Source organism: Polyodon spathula, chromosome 7, assembly GCF_017654505.1.
Source record: "Polyodon spathula isolate WHYD16114869_AA chromosome 7, ASM1765450v1, whole genome shotgun sequence".
Classification (NCBI taxonomy): Eukaryota; Metazoa; Chordata; class Actinopteri; order Acipenseriformes; family Polyodontidae; genus Polyodon; species Polyodon spathula.
In genome coordinates this window covers 54,708,137-54,724,628 of record NC_054540.1, presented here as the reverse complement: position 1 = coordinate 54,724,628, position 16,492 = coordinate 54,708,137, and the positions used below count along the sequence as shown (strand labels likewise).

General features: G+C 37.8%; 1 protein-coding gene across 4 annotated transcripts; it reads right to left on the bottom strand.

Annotated features, from left to right (window-relative positions):
• Positions 1–504: 504 nt before the first annotated feature.
• On the bottom strand, positions 505–15,760 carry LOC121318829 (lysosome-associated membrane glycoprotein 2-like). 4 transcript variants are annotated; one of them, XM_041255922.1, is made up of 9 exons: positions 15,451–15,623; positions 11,560–11,678; positions 10,579–10,792; positions 10,178–10,339; positions 9,770–10,017; positions 9,365–9,490; positions 9,135–9,195; positions 8,589–8,756; positions 505–900 (listed from the first exon to the last, which is right to left on the bottom strand). In XM_041255922.1, the coding sequence occupies exons 1-9, from the start codon at positions 15,494–15,496 to the stop codon at positions 713–715; spliced, it is 1,332 nt and encodes a 443-aa protein (XP_041111856.1). In that variant the 5' UTR covers positions 15,497–15,623; the 3' UTR covers positions 505–712. The 4 variants fall into 4 exon arrangements, with proteins under 4 accessions (XP_041111856.1, XP_041111858.1, XP_041111857.1 ...); XM_041255924.1 differs by lacking the exon at positions 505–900 and adding an exon at positions 1,945–3,765 and having other exon boundaries at positions 15,451–15,760; XM_041255923.1 differs by lacking the exon at positions 505–900 and adding an exon at positions 4,056–4,840 and having other exon boundaries at positions 15,451–15,759.
• Positions 15,761–16,492: the final 732 nt, after the last annotated feature.

The window sequence follows — 16,492 nt, the reverse complement described above, 5'->3', positions numbered from 1 at the left end:
TTCATTTAGCAGTGATTATATGAATGTCATGTTCACTGCTACTTTTGTCACTAAAGCTGGGGGTTGCTGTCAGTAATTGTCAGCAGACCCCAGGAGAATTGTAACGAGTATCTATCTGGTAGCTGGCCAGGACGTTTATAAGGTTTGCTTTGGTTTTACAGGATTCCCATTTTTAAATTAAATTTGAACCTATGAATTCGGTTCTGAATGTTGGTGTGGTTTCTAAGACACTTAAAATACACTATTTTCTTCTGTACGAGTTGCTGTTGTGTAGTCATACTTGAAATGTTTTGTTTAGTGATAAATATGTACCATATTTATATAATAATAATAATAATAATGACAGCAGTAAATCAATTAGCAAAATCAACAGCTGAACTAAATAAACTAATCTGAAAGATAAATGTCTACTATCTTTTGGTATTGATGATATCACATAGGCAAAATACATGGTGCAATAAAGTATTTAAACCACAAGGGGGCACTGTGAGGTTACAATTTTGTATTTCACCGGCACAAACATTGTACAGCGTGGAATAAGGAAGCATGTTTAATAAACCAAAGTAAAAGATGTTAATAAAACAGTTTAACGTGCAAAACGTTTAGTATCCCGCTGTTGTCATGCTTTTGTGTAATAATAAGCGCTTGTGTTTTCGTAAGCTGCAGTGTTACATGCCACGTTACTGACTCATGTAAATGTTATTGGGTTCTCTCAGGGTCTCTCCAACGGCCCTGGTCCCTGCCTGTTGCAATCTCGCTCCTCGGCTGGTGTCATGTTGCTGCATTCCTGAACGTTGCTCGAGTGCAGCAGGAGATACTGGGTATACTGGCGGCGGTAACAAGTACGCGCATCTTTAATGCTGTTACTCCACAACCCGCTCGCTGGACCGCCATCGTCACCTGGAGAGGGAACAAACCAAGCACGGCTCTGAGGGTAGTTGCTAATTATCACAGTAGGGTGGATGTTCTCAAACCTTCACCCCTTTCAATAGCTGAAGCGCCCCAAAAGAGTGCAATAAAGCATTTAAACCACAAGGGGGCACTGTGAGTACGCAAGTTTGTATTTCACCGGCACAAACATAGTACAGCGTGGAATAGGGAAGCATGTCAATTAAAGTTTAACGTGCAAAACGTTTAGTGACGGTGAAACCGTGTTTTATAGATGGTACTCAGAGAGCGTTTAGCAGGGACATACTGGGTAAAAAGGCCATGCGGTGAATAAACTGAGAGCAGTCCGGTTACTCCAGGATAGTGAACTGAAAGTCAGACCTGCCTGTAATGAAGGGTTAACTGTGGGATATAAGACTCCTATTGCATGGCAGTTACCCATTCCAGGTTTTACTATTAGCCACAGTGTATAGGTAACAAGCTCAGGTGTGTCCAATTAAACTGTTATGCATGGGGAGTCTTATTTAATTTTCTTTTTAAGATTCAGCGGTAAGAGTGCATTTACCAGTGACAGCTGAACTCTTGCATGAATGTAATAATTATCTAAATATATAAGTGTAAAACAAACAAACAAACAAAACACTCTGGGCATTAAAAAAATACCTGACAGCAACCTAGTTTAAAAAAAAAAAAAACGTTTATAGCAAATAAACTTGAGAATGTGTACTAGAGGACAAAAGGCACACGCCCCACCACCAAAACAGAGAGCTGTCAACATGTCTTGGTGTGATTTAAGAACCGTCTCCAGGGCTTGCATTGCTCATTTCACCTGCACAGGTCAGTGAGAATTCTTTACCTGAAACTGTGTGTCAATAGCAACATGCTTCTTTAAAACTCGACAGGGAATACCTGCTAGGGAATGACAGCTGAGATTCGTGGGTTTGCAGAGACACAGTATTTGAAAATATTCAGAGGTTCTTATTTCAAGAACTCAAAAATGAAATTTGAAATGTCTCAGATTTGAGTTTTCAAAATACATGTTACACAAAAAAAGTTCCGTAAAAGCCGTTCGAATTTTTATTTATTTATTCAGAATTCACAGGAACCAAAAGCTCTTGAGCAAGGAGCTGAAACGGGTTTGAACTAAATACATAAACACATAGGTGCCTTCAGAACTGATGACAGTGGCGACTGGAGAGGGGCAAAATACATATTAAAAGCATGGTTGAGACAACGGCATCTCTCAATGCAGGAACACGCCAGCCAAACCACTCGACAAAAGTCTATCTGCCAAAACGAACCAACCCCAACCTTCTATTCATTGACCAAAAAAACATTTTCAACACTAGTTGTCTATTTCATGTTTATTTTACAATATGCATGTTTTTATTGTTGCTATGGTTCATCTCAAAACAGCTGGTCTGTATTCAAGTGAAATATTTACAGCTTTTATTTAGAGAATCCTTCAAAACTGAAATCAGCTTATAAAACCTTTGTATATCTTGCACCTGGCTAATGCACGCATGTACATTCATCTGTGGAGTCCAACAAAGACAAGTGTTATACTTGAATAACCCAATTGGGAAGGCAAAGTAACCTGCTCAATGGGAACAATCTATAGGAATCTACAAAAAAAAAAAAAACACACACAAGACTGGCTTGTACTTTGATTGTATTGTAATAAATGAAGATTTTTGTGGACTGTAAAAAGCTAGCACAGATAAGGATGACCGTCCTGTGATTGCATCTTATCACTGCAGTAAAATCCGGAATGATCAGATACACCTTTTGTTTGTGCAATTGTCCTAGTGTTCCTTCTGTACTTTCAACTCATAAAAGAGTGCGGGATTATAAACATGTGATTTAACAGAGTCAAAAACAAACTGCAGGGGTATCCAGGGTTGCCAGAACACCAGGATTTCCAAGAGGACCCAGAAACCTTTGGGAGCCAGTTTTGTGAGAGCAGTCTTGTGTTGGCATCTGCACAGTATTTGACTGTAGGCTCTATGTTTGGTTGAAAATCATTCAATTTGTAGCTACCTGTATACAGTATAGTTATACCTAACTAGCAGTGATTATAACACTCCACCAAGTACATTACAAAGAGTGTATTCAGCTTTTTTGTTTACATACAGAACAATTGAACACCGTATATTTAGATGAATTCAAATACTAGCATTTGTGAAGACTATTAAAATTACATTTTATACCAACATCACAGAATAATATGGATGCAGTGTGCTGATGCTCTACTCAGGCAAGCACTGAACCTGCGTACTGCTGAAGGGAGGGTATTATATACTGTATATATTGCTATATTTGCTTGCCTCCCACATTTCTTGTCTACTACTTTTAAGATCGATGAATAAAAAAAATAAAAAAATGGTATACTATGCACAGAGCGGCTATTGCTTATTTTGTCTTCCTTTTACATTTCTGAGGCAAAAAAGTTAAAATAAATGTTCTGTAAAAAGATAAGTTTGGGACTTAAATGCAACAAATAAATAAATAAATAAAAACAAACTGTAAAATGTCGAGTTCACTGGTTCCTGGTATTTGAGCATCTATATAAAAACACCACGTTAGGGGCCACAAACATGAAAGTGTTCCAGAACCCTGACTCCTGTGCCCTCCCTGACAGCAGTGTGGAGATCCGTTACATATTTTACTGAGACTGAAGCAGAATTATTGTTGTGTTAGCAGGAGCAGCAGCAGAAGCCACAGCAAAGAAGGGTTATACAGATTGGTAGCCAGTGCGACTTTTCCTTCTCCCAATCAGGTAAGAGATTAGCACAAGGATGATTAGGAAGCCCAAAGCCACCCCGACAGCGACAGGCACAAGAAAGCTCAGGTCAGAGTCCAAGAAGCACTCCTCAGCTGTTACAGAAGAAGACAGAGAAGGGGGTCAGTCAGCACAAGAGAGAATATGAAGAGGTCACTAAACCCATTAAGAACGTTAGCAGGTCAGTTGATCATAAAGTCCTGTTCCTGTGAACGCAGGCAAGAATTGCACACATGCTGTTACAATGCACACACCCCCGTTAGGAATTAAGCCACACCTTTTTATTAGTTTTTTTTTTTTTTATATTTGGCTTGGCTGCTTTTCCCCACCTATTAAAATTAATACCAAAGAATTATGACCCAAATTCATCACATGCCACACAAGGTAGAAAATTAGGTTTATTGAGCAAATTATAGGCCATCACAAAATTCAATGCAGCAAAAAAAAAACTAACGGTGGTCACTGAAATTCAACGACAATGAAACAAAACATTGGAAGGCAAACGGCTATTAAGCAGTAAAAAAAAAAAAAAAAAAAAAATACAATGAAATTAAAGGAATCCTGCAAAAAAATAGTTTACAAACAAGTATGTTTTGCATTGAATTTCTGAAACATCAAAACAACAGCAGTAACACAAAGAAATCATTTAAAATATCCAGTTTTAAAACAATGAACTTCATAAACCTTCTCTAAACACAAAACATGAACAGAATGTGGATTGGGCTCATATCTTCATTATTAAAGTGCAAATCATTACAGTTTCAGGTTTAGTAAGACTTCAAATAATGTACCAATAACTGTTCTATAAGCAATTCAATTAAGATTTAGAATTAGACTTTCCCATTTACTCAAAGTTCTGGTCTATATGTATTTGATTACTTGCCAATTTTAATAACACAATTATGTTATTAAATATAAAAAGGGTCGTGTCATTGCTATTGAATGTATCATATTCCTGCCCCCAATGCAAAGGCACTGTTGGGTGCTAGATCTGACAGCGAGGAACATTCCAAGCCCTTCCACTCTTTTAGAACTGCTCATATCCAGCGCTGTGCTTCTGACTCCTCCCAATAAGATATGCCACCAGCACTATAATAACGAGAACTGCCAGGGCTACTCCGACCGCTATGGGCACAATGTAGTTTTCTTTATCAGAAGAGCAATCTTCAGCTGGATATGGATAAAAAGTAATGCAAAAACAAACATTTACAAAAAATTTGAAAAAGCACTAAGCCACTAAATATGCTTGACATATAAAACTCTTTATAACCTAGACTAGCAAAACTTTTTTTTAGTAGCCCAATTTTGAGAATAGAATTTGAGCTGTGTGACCTAACCTTTGGCATTTGAAAACTCAGAAATGATGCAGAAATATGAAAAATGACATTAGGAGGGAATAATGAAATTCACTTTATTAAAGTGACGTTAGCAAACCTCAGTAACAACCTTCCAAAAAAACACTACAGTGTAACTACAGCACTGGCTGCTTTTTCCCTTTTTCTCTTTTCAAGTGACCGGGACAAACATTCTGTACTTTCATTGCACCAGGAGCAAACATCTCATTGACTCTGAATCTTAAATATGTTACAAATGCAATTAAACTGAACTACTAAAAAACCCTGTTGATTGGCTGTGCCCCCTAGTGGATGCAACATCAAACACGTTCCTATCCTGACCTGTCAGTTTAAAGAATGTAGAATAGTTTATTTTTAGAATGTAATCACTTGGGCGTTTTACAAACTATTTCCCCTGAAAATAAAGCTGTTTATACAATGCCACAATGAATATGCAGAACAATATTATTGTAGGGGAGTAATCTAAAATGCACAGAATTCCTAATTAAAATTATTTAAAATTTACAGCTATGAAGAAAAGTTTGTGCCATTGCCCAACCTAGTTACATCTTGGGGCCCCATCACAAAGTAAGGAATGTTTTGTTAAAGGTGTTTTTTTTTTTTAAAAGACCATTTTGATTAAAAAAGCAACCTTTCATATCACAAAGTTTATTCACTAAATAACAACACTGTTTAATTCACAATAATGTCTCAAACACTCTTTAAAAAAAACAAAACAGCCCTTAAACAATTCCATCAAGCAGTCTCTAACATCTGTATAAGGACAACATATACAAAAAAAAAGGTGTCAAATTCTTTAGGGGAGGAAAATATATCAGAACACCTTTAAAATGCACACATAATGCAAACTTCCAAAAGCACAAATACAACCAAGATTAACGATAGCTAAGGCCCCCAGCACTTCTTAAACGTTCAGGCTCATGCAAAGCAAAAAAAACCAAAAAACTGTATTATGCCTTTCCTATAAACAGTAAACACTTGCCAAACACTTTTACAACCACCACTCTCAAGATTCGTATGCACTGGAGAAGAGGAGCACTTTTGTATTCAAAGGCTGCAGCCTTTCTTGTATTCAACAAAGTGATGAAAAGAGTGGCAAAGCAACTGCTCTCCCCGTTCTGCTCGGTTACCACAGGAACATGGGCTTTACACACAGCACAGATTAGACTTGCATTGCAACAGCAACAGATTAGCTTAGCTTAGATATTTGCGAGGACATGCAGTCAAATACATGTATAACCTTTCTTGTTTTATATAGCCTTTCACAAAAAGGGCAATACATGTCAAAACAGAACAGCAGTATCTTATGACAGCTGATAAATGACAGCTGTTTAAACAGGGACAGAATTTCTGCACTGTGATATAGAAAGTCAGCAGCAGTTGCCACATTTACTTTACCCTCCAAATCTTACAGTTGTAAAAATACTAAAGTGTTAAAACACAGAACGGAAAATAAGCATCCACAAGGATCCCTGCACAGCTTAATTGAAGATTCTTACAGTACTGAAACAGGTTCACCAAGAGCTGGCTGCAATAAAGTGAACACAGCAACTCCTGTAACAAAACCGTTACGACCTTGCCTAGCAATTAAGGACCTTGTACGTTTTCTATTTCCTTAAACAGTGGGGAAATAGGGCATGCAAGTTACTTTGTACAATTTAGAAATATTGCAACCTCTCTCTGTTTATGGAGTGCAGCTGCAGTGCTGCATGGAAATCTAGATCTGAACACTGGCTACACAGGTTTCTATTATTTTTATTCTATTTTTGTTGTCATTGTTACATCAAAAGAAGACAATGACTTCTAGTCTGGTCATATATTTTAACACTAAAAAATACACCATTAGGAATTTGGTAAGCTTAAAGTTAAGCCAGCTTCACTGTGCACATGACAGTAGGAAGACAATGAACAATGCCCTACAATTGCAAAGGAGTGCTTTTGTAGCCAAGTATCCTCCTCTGCAGTACTCTGCTCTCCCATATTCAGGAGGCTAAGCTAAATCCAGACATAGCCAATTCACTGTTTCTTTTGTCTAAATTATATCTTTGCAGCCTGGATACAGTGGCAGACACCCTTTATATCGTTTTTGTATTACAGTATATAGTGCAATAAAATAAAAAAAATAAAAAAAAAACACATGTACAACTTCCAAATTTAAGTGTAGGGATGCTACAAAATAAAGGCTGAGTTACAGATGTACATGGATGAATTAAAGAAATTAAAACAAAGGGCTAACTATACAGGAGACAAGTGCAGGTTCAATGTATCTCGCATATTGTTAAAAACGTTGTTGGTTATAAGCGGTTAAATCAAGTCAATAAAAAACTTCACAAAGCAGATCAGAAGTGCCAGCTTGGGGTACAATTTAACACTCTGCTTAAGATCATAAGAGGAGATTAATACATTTTAATGATTGCAGCTGATCAACTGTTCTGCACATTTCCATAATACAAATCAAAGATCTGGCCAGATAGCTGTCTGATGAGTCCTAATCTTGGTTAAATCCCAGAACAGTCACGATTTGGAATGGGAGAGCAGTCATTGTTTTCTCCCTTATAATGCCCAATATACCATCTCAGTAGCTACTGGTAAACAGCTGGGGATCCTAGTACAGCATACCCATGATGCAAATCAGACAAAAACAGCATCTGTGCAAAGCATTAGAGCAATGTGCACACATTTCCCTTGTGGCAGGACACTCCTGTAGTTTTGGTAGACAGCTGTTTCACAGGCCTTGGAAAATGTCTGAAGAGAGTTTGGCTCAGACTGGTCGATTACAAAAACAGAACCTGCACTTGCTCCATGGAGTGAAAAAAAAAAAAGTGATTTTCTGAGATTGCAGAATGAAACCATTGGGGTTATTAGTTTGCTTCATGATTTTGATCACTTTAAAGGGTTTGATATCTGACGTAGGTCTTTCTTCTACCAATCACATAAGCAATCACAACAATGACAATCAAGCCTGCCAGGGAAGCGCCAACAATGATTGGAATCAGAAGGCTGCTGTCGTCCAGTGAGCACTCATGGGCTGCAGACAGAAAGACATTACGCAGAAAAACGTAATTAAAAAGAAACAGGATTGTGTATTAAACAAATTAAATAAATTAATAAACATATTCCTTTGTGTGATTTGATTTCAAAAAAAAAAAAAACAGGTGGTTAAAAGCAAACCAAATTTTTACAACACCCTTTTTTTCTAAAAGTGACAGCTACACGGAAGACATAAGACATGGCTTCCAGGACAACTTGAGTTTAGTTCAAATAGAAAGAGTGTGTTTGAGTGCCCATTGTAATAGCAAGGTTCGGTTATTTAGTTAGAGCATTTTAACTCGGATATCGTTAACCTAATACACCGATATAAGCATGAAGTAAATAACAGCTACTCTCAGGAATCATGGCTCTCAAAGGTGGTCAGATACTGTAGTTGTAAGGTCAGCTGATAAGCCATTTGGCTTTTATCCACTGAATATAAAAAGCATCACTTTTGCAGCTTGTACAGAACATACTGAATGATCCACCCATCATAACCCCTAGTTTATTTGATAGAGCTCTCCGGAACATACCTGTAGAATATTTTCCGTTGGTCACGTTGAAAGGCTGCACCCTCAGATCATAAGTGTTGATGTAGAGCTTGTCGGTAACCTTGAACACCTGGTCCTTGTTGCACATGTAGGAGCTGCCCAGGGTTGCCTCCCAGTAACTTAGATTGTTGTTAATTCCAAGTTGTTGTGCTGAAACATTCAAGATACATTGAATACATATATAAAAAGGTACGTAAATACTGCTACATTTTCACTTCCACACACTACTCGTTTTAAACCCTATTCCGAAATGCTTGTCTTGTATCCACGACGTGTGTGTCTTTAAAATGCCGCCATGGCATAAATTTACTCCCTAACCACAGTACGCTAATTGCACATTTTGAATTGTAAATCAGAAGGGATGTACCTGGTTCTAGCGACAGTGTTAGATGTATATTTGCACTCTACTTAGAAGAAAAATGTACAGCTTTGCCATAAACAAGTATCTTCCTGAAATTGGACAATGTTATTTAAATGTAACTCAACTGGAAAGTCTTAAAGAAAAAGCAATTCATTTCATTCACTTACCAGAGCCATTGACCACTGTGGTTACATTCACTCCTTTAAGATAGAATGTCTTTGAACTGCGCTGTTAAAAAAATAGACATACACAGTTACTGACATTGCATTCAACTCTGAATATTAGCATTACAATGCATTGGGTCAAAAAGAAACAGCTGTATCTGAATGCATATTTGTCCTTTAACATATGAACAATTCATACAGTTACATTGTTCAGGTACAGCTAAAGGGCTTACTGTAACGAAGGAGAAAACAAGATAAACGGTGTCTCTCTCATTCAGTATTATGGTAGAGGTGTTGCCCCCACAGGCTCCCGACGCAGTGGTTACATTGGGTTCAATGTTCTTCACTTTCCACGGCGCCTAAAATGAAAAACACAATACCAACTGTAAACAAATGTGGAGCATCATACACCACATTTAATTTCTTCAACACTCAAGGACTCAATCTAGATACCCCAGTGCTTTCTCCCACATGTGCTGTGCACTTAGCCGCTTAGAAAAGTTGCAGCTGTATAGAAATATCCAGCTGGGGCGTATTAGTGATGCGTGGCGATCTATTTAAATGCAGCAGGAGGTTTTAGGATTGCACTGCAGTTCACCAGGAAAAAGGATTAAACAAATGATTGTACCGCACCGTACCTGAGCAGTGGTGCTGTAGTTGAGCTGCAGTCCCATGGTGATAATCAGGCATGTCTCATTGCCCCTGGAAACCTTGTATGTTTCCTTATCTGGTTTGGGGGTTGGAGTTGGCTTAGGAGTAGCAGTGGGAGCTACAGTCGTTATATTAGTCACTGGAGCTACAGTCGTTATATTAGTCACCGGAGCTACAGTCGTTATATTAGTCACTGGAGCTACAGTCGTCGGGGTATCAGCACTACACACAGTGGCTGTAAAAAACAAATGTACAAATAGGATTTAAACCAGGTATCAAGCAAAAGATATACTGATACAAGATACAACAATATGTTCTGGTCCAACATGAAAGGCAGAAAAACACCAGCACTCGCACACTGTGCACAAAAAGGAATGCTTTATTTTCATGCTTACCATCTTTACTTCGATTTCCATCTTTAATGTACGCTTGAATACTGACATTCCAAAAGGTCTGGGTGACATTGCCTTGCTTAAAAACGTCATCACTCATACATCTGTAGTAGTGATCCATGGGCACAGGTGGCATTGTGTCATTGGCCACAACCTTGATAACACCTGAGACGAATTGCACAAGAAAACATATAAAAAGAAACTGCACGCATCCAATAAGGAAAGTAAAAACTGGTTAATTTGTTGAATGTGGGCATATTTTATAGGGGGGGGGGTTTACAATACAAGGTGTCAATTGTAAATACAAAGTTATATATTTAACTTGAGGTGGAAGGAACTGCAACCAAGCACAATTACACAAAATCGGTCCCTCTATCCCATACAAACAGAGCAGAGACACTAACCTTTTTGAGAGGCATTATGAAAGATGGTGCTGTCACTGACATTATAGCCAAAGATAAATACATCTCCATGGTACGAAGTATTGCTATGTGTGAAGTTAATGCTCCAGTAGTGGCCATTCCCAAAACTGATTTTTAAAAAAGGGGCGACTGTCTCATTGCCACAGATGCTTCCTGCTGTTGTTACATTTGTTGGCAGGACAAATTCTGCAGTGCTCTAAAACACAAACAAAGTCAGTTTGTGAAATCACAAATCACTCACCAAGAATATAAACACATGACAGGTACAGAATCAGATGCTGTGCTCTCAAATGTATTTTTATCTCCACATTACTGTATCTACAGTACTGATCCAGTGAACATACATTTGAATGACATAGGCTTAGCAATACCCATCAAGTTGGAAATAAGAGCTCAAGGAGGCACATGACAATTTTTAATCTAAAGAAAAGGCAACAATGCAAAGTAACCAAAAACACTGACACAATGGAAAAGAATCCCTACTCCAAGTGTTTTCTTGACAGTAAATTGGACCCATTTAGAAACTTGAGACCCAGATGCCCTTAAACATGGTTCTGGACCTTGGTTCAATCCTATTACTATCAAACTGGACTGGACCCAAATAACAACTTGTAATCCAACTGCTTTAAAGGTTCACTTACTATATTGTGCACATTGAATGTTATGAGAACTACCCATAAATGGTCTTTTAGAAGTATTAAAATAATACCATAAACCTAAGCTAAAACATCACTTTCCTTCAAATATTAAAAAATAGTTGTTTCTTTTGCAAAGCATTGCACACATTTTGCAAATGAGATACATAGAGATAGATAGATAGAGATTTACATAAATACATACAGTGTAAATTGACTGCCATGCAACAGTCAACATAAGCCACACATAACATGATCTGGAAATGCTGAAACCAGACACACTCCAAATGCACTGAAATCATTACTATAGCCATTAAAAAGTACTTACAGGTGTTGAATTGCTGGTCTCATATTGAACTGTGAAATTCACCATCATTTCAGCGTAGATGCATGTCTTATTGTTCTCATCTAAAACTTCTGCTACTGTTGCATCAGACTGTAGAACTCCTGTGTATATTAGAAACAAAAACACACACACATTAGGAGGATGCATATATCATATCTGCCCCACAATCAACATTTGGATTTGGGAAAAATATTAGGGATGCAACAAAATGAACAATTGTCTGAAATAACGAGATAACACACCAGTTGTTGCCACTGTCATTTTTCAATGGAAAACCAGGATGCCTGACAGACTCACAACTGCCAGTGCAGTAACAGCACTAAACCCCAGCAGGAAAGAAATCTGAACATAGCTGCATCCTGGCAGTACATTTTGACCTCAGGTCTGTACCAAACACCCAAGACCTTTGTTGGAAACTATTTAATAATAAAGATTTGGGCCATGCAAGCCTGGGGCAGTACAGGCAGATCACCTTTTAATACAGATCTTTTACCCAAATTGTGATGGGACCTGCTGTCGCCCCAAAAGAGAGAGAGCTAAAATAATAAACGTCTCATTAGACTTTTCCAACAGAGACAAAACAGAATGCCCATTCTAGCTGGCTCTTATCTTCAGTCCAATCTTCCGCCTTCTGTGGAATGCTTAAATACTGCATCTAGAATGAAAGCTGCTATAGCAAAGTGTTAATGCAATCCACAGCTTCTTCACACTAGAGACAAGTGTTCCATTCAGCCATAGAAAAGCTCACAGCATTTAGCATAATCCAGATTCCATTTGTAAGTGATAAATTCACACCCATACTTGAATTTCTTTTTTGAATTAAAAAATATTTTTGCATTGCAGCTGACAAGTCAATTAAATATAGTTTCTGGAGAAACAGGCCTTGGGTTTTTAAGAGTTCACAAAACTATTGGGGTGTACCCCTGATAGCTAGTCAATTGAAAGCATAAACTTATACCTTGATCTGATCAAATATGTTGTTTTGGGAAAATATGCAAGGTATTCACTAAGAAAAGTAGGAGCTCATTTCAGACTGAGCACACTATTGATGCTAATCTTAAAAGTATTTTAAAATTTACAATACTTATTTTCTTTCAAAGTTTCTGTATTAAACCTTGTGGTAGTACCATCTCAAATTTATCACAAACAGTACATTTCAACACCTCCACATGCAGGTCTGAACAGCCTGATATCAGAGGAATATTAAAAAAAAACTTTGCACTTTAACGGAGTTCCATTCTACACATTAGTTTAGTTACTAAAAAATACTCTGAAAACACAATTGGTTTCCAGGCTTTCCTGGCAACATGCTCTTTACAGTAGAACTGTATGTTACACAACTGCTACTAACACTGTATATCTCAACACTGCCAATGTTTATAACTATGTTTGTATTAAGATTTAAAAAGTATACTATTACACGAATGCTCGGTCAACACATACCACAGATCATCTAGCCGTTAACAGTTTCACTTCTGAAATCAACAGCTTTCCTTTCACAGTCTAGATTAAACTGACCACACTGGCATGCACGTTCTGAGAAATCACCTCAAATTCAGCAAGCTAAAACAAAGGAAATGTTCAGTCACTGCCACTAAAGTATCTAACCTATTTAGAGACCAAAGAAAGAAGAAAATAAAAATGCTGTAAAAAAAAAATAAAATAAATTGGTACAGGCTTCAGGGTAGCTCACATGACAAGTTGATTATTTGTTTTCTTTTAAACACTACAGCAATGGCAGAGCATGTCATTCTGGTTTTATTATGCAAAATTCAGCAAAAAAAGATGATTTCTGCTATAACAGAAAATAAGCATGGGTAGTGGTGCTCTTGCTCAAAAATCACTGAAAGGGAACGCTAACATTTATGTTATTTGAACCACCCCTTGACTGACTGATCTCCCAATACTAAAACACTCATCGTGCTGAATCGCATGTGGATGATGCAGTATTAAGAGGTGCTGTATTTGATCTGAGAATGGCAGATCCAGAGATTTCAGTTGTGTTTTTCTTCCTTTTCGTTCTTCATATATTATTGAATACAACTAAAATGCAACACCTGTACTTCCTCTGTCCCAAGGCTGCAAACCTCCGACTTGCTACACACCATGTTGTTCGTCTTCCTTGAGGTACTGACTGACACAGCATAGTGATGAAAATCATTAACCTGCCCCTGGCCTTACCTAGCTCCGAGCCATATTGAGATGTTTTGCGAGGCCAAAGTTTCACCATTTGGTTCTCGCTCGTCTCGACAAATAGCCAGTGGAGAAGCACCCCGGCCCTCACGTGCCAGTGAAGCACCCCGGCCCTCACGGCTCGGACGTGCCAGTGAAGAAGAGCAATTGTGAGCTCTCAGTATCACAAGAAAGCATACCATACATCTTACATGTGCAGATATGATCACAACTCGATAAGCAGATTCCCTAAATAGACTTACAAACGTACGTGTGACAGAGCTTGAAAGATAGACAAACAGGTTTCTCCTTATTTTCCTTCAGTGTGTTTTACAGAATGTCCTACCAAAGTTATATAAAAATTGGCAGCTGGTTTAAGACATATAAATATATAATTAGGACACCTCACTGAGCTGGAGACAAAAAGCAGTGTAGGGGTAGTGTCTGGTAAAGTGTTAGTTCACCCTGTACTTTTTTAAAGATCATAATGCACCTTGAACTGGTATGAGGCCAAAGTACACCGTTAATAATATGTATCTACAAGCTTGTCTGTCATGTTACGACATCATCACATGACTTACAGAAGTAGGTAACGTGAAACCTGATCCGAAATCACATGCACTTTGAGATATGGGCTCAGGATAGGTCTAGGTAGGCATATTATTACACAAAGCACTGGTGAAGAGCAAGGGAAAACATTTTTGCTAGTCATATCGGGTCTATGTCCATTTTTAAAAAATGCATAAACAAAGCCAACAAAAAACACCAGTCCTGGTTCCTATGTGCAACCTATTCAACAAGAACCAACAAAGGCCAGCGCCTGATATAGCAGATTCAGAATTTGGAGAGAACAGGGTCTGCAGGGCAGTCTCGAAGTCACTACACATTAGCAACGCGATTTAAAAATACTATCTCCTTCATCACTTTAACAATGACAGTACGGTATTTATGGTCGCAGTAGACTGCACAGTATTAAAGAGACATCAAAACAAACTAAAAAAAATACGTCAATAGAAAATGCAGCATTCGGCACCGATTAAATAGTTACTTTTATTCAAAATCCCGGTTTAGTCTAGTAGTTCTGCTGGCGAACAATACCGTTCAAACGTCCTTACCAACACTTTGTAAGCGGATACACAAAATATACGTTAATGTATATTACCGGAACTTAAATTCAAAATAAGTTTTGCCAAAAATGCCATCAACAGTAGCTTGGTTTTAAAACCCATGTAATTGATGTGGTTTAAACTAATCAATTCTAATAAACGGTCAAAAAATCTAATCAATGTATGCACATATTCGTGACTGTATTTATCCAGAATTGTGCATTGGAAAGATAATGTTTAACAATATCAGCGAATAAAAATATCAAGCAGATTCTGAAACTCGGTTCAATTTAAAAAAAAGAAAACATTCTACGATAAATTAGACAGCACGCACTCAAATTAAAACGAGAAACAGTTTGCATAAACTATGAACTCTGACACATTGCGACTACTAACTGCCTAACAAAACAAAGCGAGGGATACAGACATATACTAGCCTGCCTTTGCGCGGAAGGTCTAGATCTATGCCTTAGGAAAGCCCCAGGCTGCACCGGAATCGAGCAGGCCAAGGTACATTAAAAGTTTCCATCCTAATTTAAAATAGATAAAATTAAAAAAATAAATAATAATAAACATGCTATATTCACATACTCACCACAGCCTAACAGCAGAACGACAGCTAGGCCAATGCAGCTGTACATATCGGTTTTTGAAGATTGAGCTTATGATGAATACAGACAGCTAGACTAGCGACTGTAACCGGACCTGTTGTCTCTAAACTGAACACTTGACTGAGCAGAAAATGAAAGTCATTATTATTTCCAAACTTCCAATCAGGAACGGCACTGCTCCAATACACAAGAGGGAAGGGCTTCAAAATCTCCAATAGTTTATATAATGCACACTTTGCAGCCACCTAACGACAAGCACAATCGTTGGTGCAAAAGACTAATTCTAACTTCAGTCTAACAGTTTTTTGTTGCGGTTGTTTCAGATATGTTAATAGCATAATAATATAGATGTTTATTTTATATAATTATTACACATTCTAACCAAAATTTCACGATAGCAACTTTTCTGCTGTTTGTAGTTATAGCTGTACACCTCCTCGAAAGCGTCTTTCAATAATGTTTTTTAATATCTCTCTGCGCATTCATTAATGGGAGAGAAAACTGCTAATCATCGCTGACACAAACCAGGCCTTAAAATCTCAGAATTCAAATACAGATACAGTCGGCACTTTGAACTCAAAACCAATGAGTTTGGATTCAAATTGCAGACGGTCATTTGCAGAGATTCCAGCCGACTGAACGGAACCCTGGAGAGACAGCAGGGAAGCAGCGGTGCTGCGAGAGGCCTCTCCCTGGGTAAAGGTGCCCCGGTGCACCTGATTGATTTTGCCCATTAATGCGCACAATTCTCTTTTATAGACTTATCATAATTTATAAACGGTCATGTTTTCTCACGCCTTCAATGTGTATCTTCCTCTTTTTCTACATTTTGCACAAGGGCGTTTTATTATATCACTGTTAGTGCAAAAAAAAAAAAAGAAAAAAAAAAAGAGCTGGACAAACTACAAAACAGTCGCGTAGAAGCTGATTTCGCATTTCCATTTCCCGAATCAGACTATTTTTTTTTTAGTTTTTTGACAAACAGGAAGATTGAGCTTGATAAAGCCGACAATTCCAATGTGACCT

Bases quoted from the DNA above. Each gene is read 5' to 3' on its own strand.
- LOC121318829 (XM_041255922.1), bottom strand. From the start codon at position 15,496: ATGTACAGCTGCATTGGCCTAGCTGTCGTTCTGCTGTTAGGCTGTG. The intron at 10,018-10,177 runs GTAAGCATGAAA...TGTTTTTTACAG, and splicing joins TGGAAATCGAAGTAAAGATG to CCACTGTGTGTAGTGCTGAT. The intron at 9,196-9,364 runs GTAAGCCCTTTA...TTTTTTTAACAG, and splicing joins TTGTTTTCTCCTTCGTTACA to CGCAGTTCAAAGACATTCTA.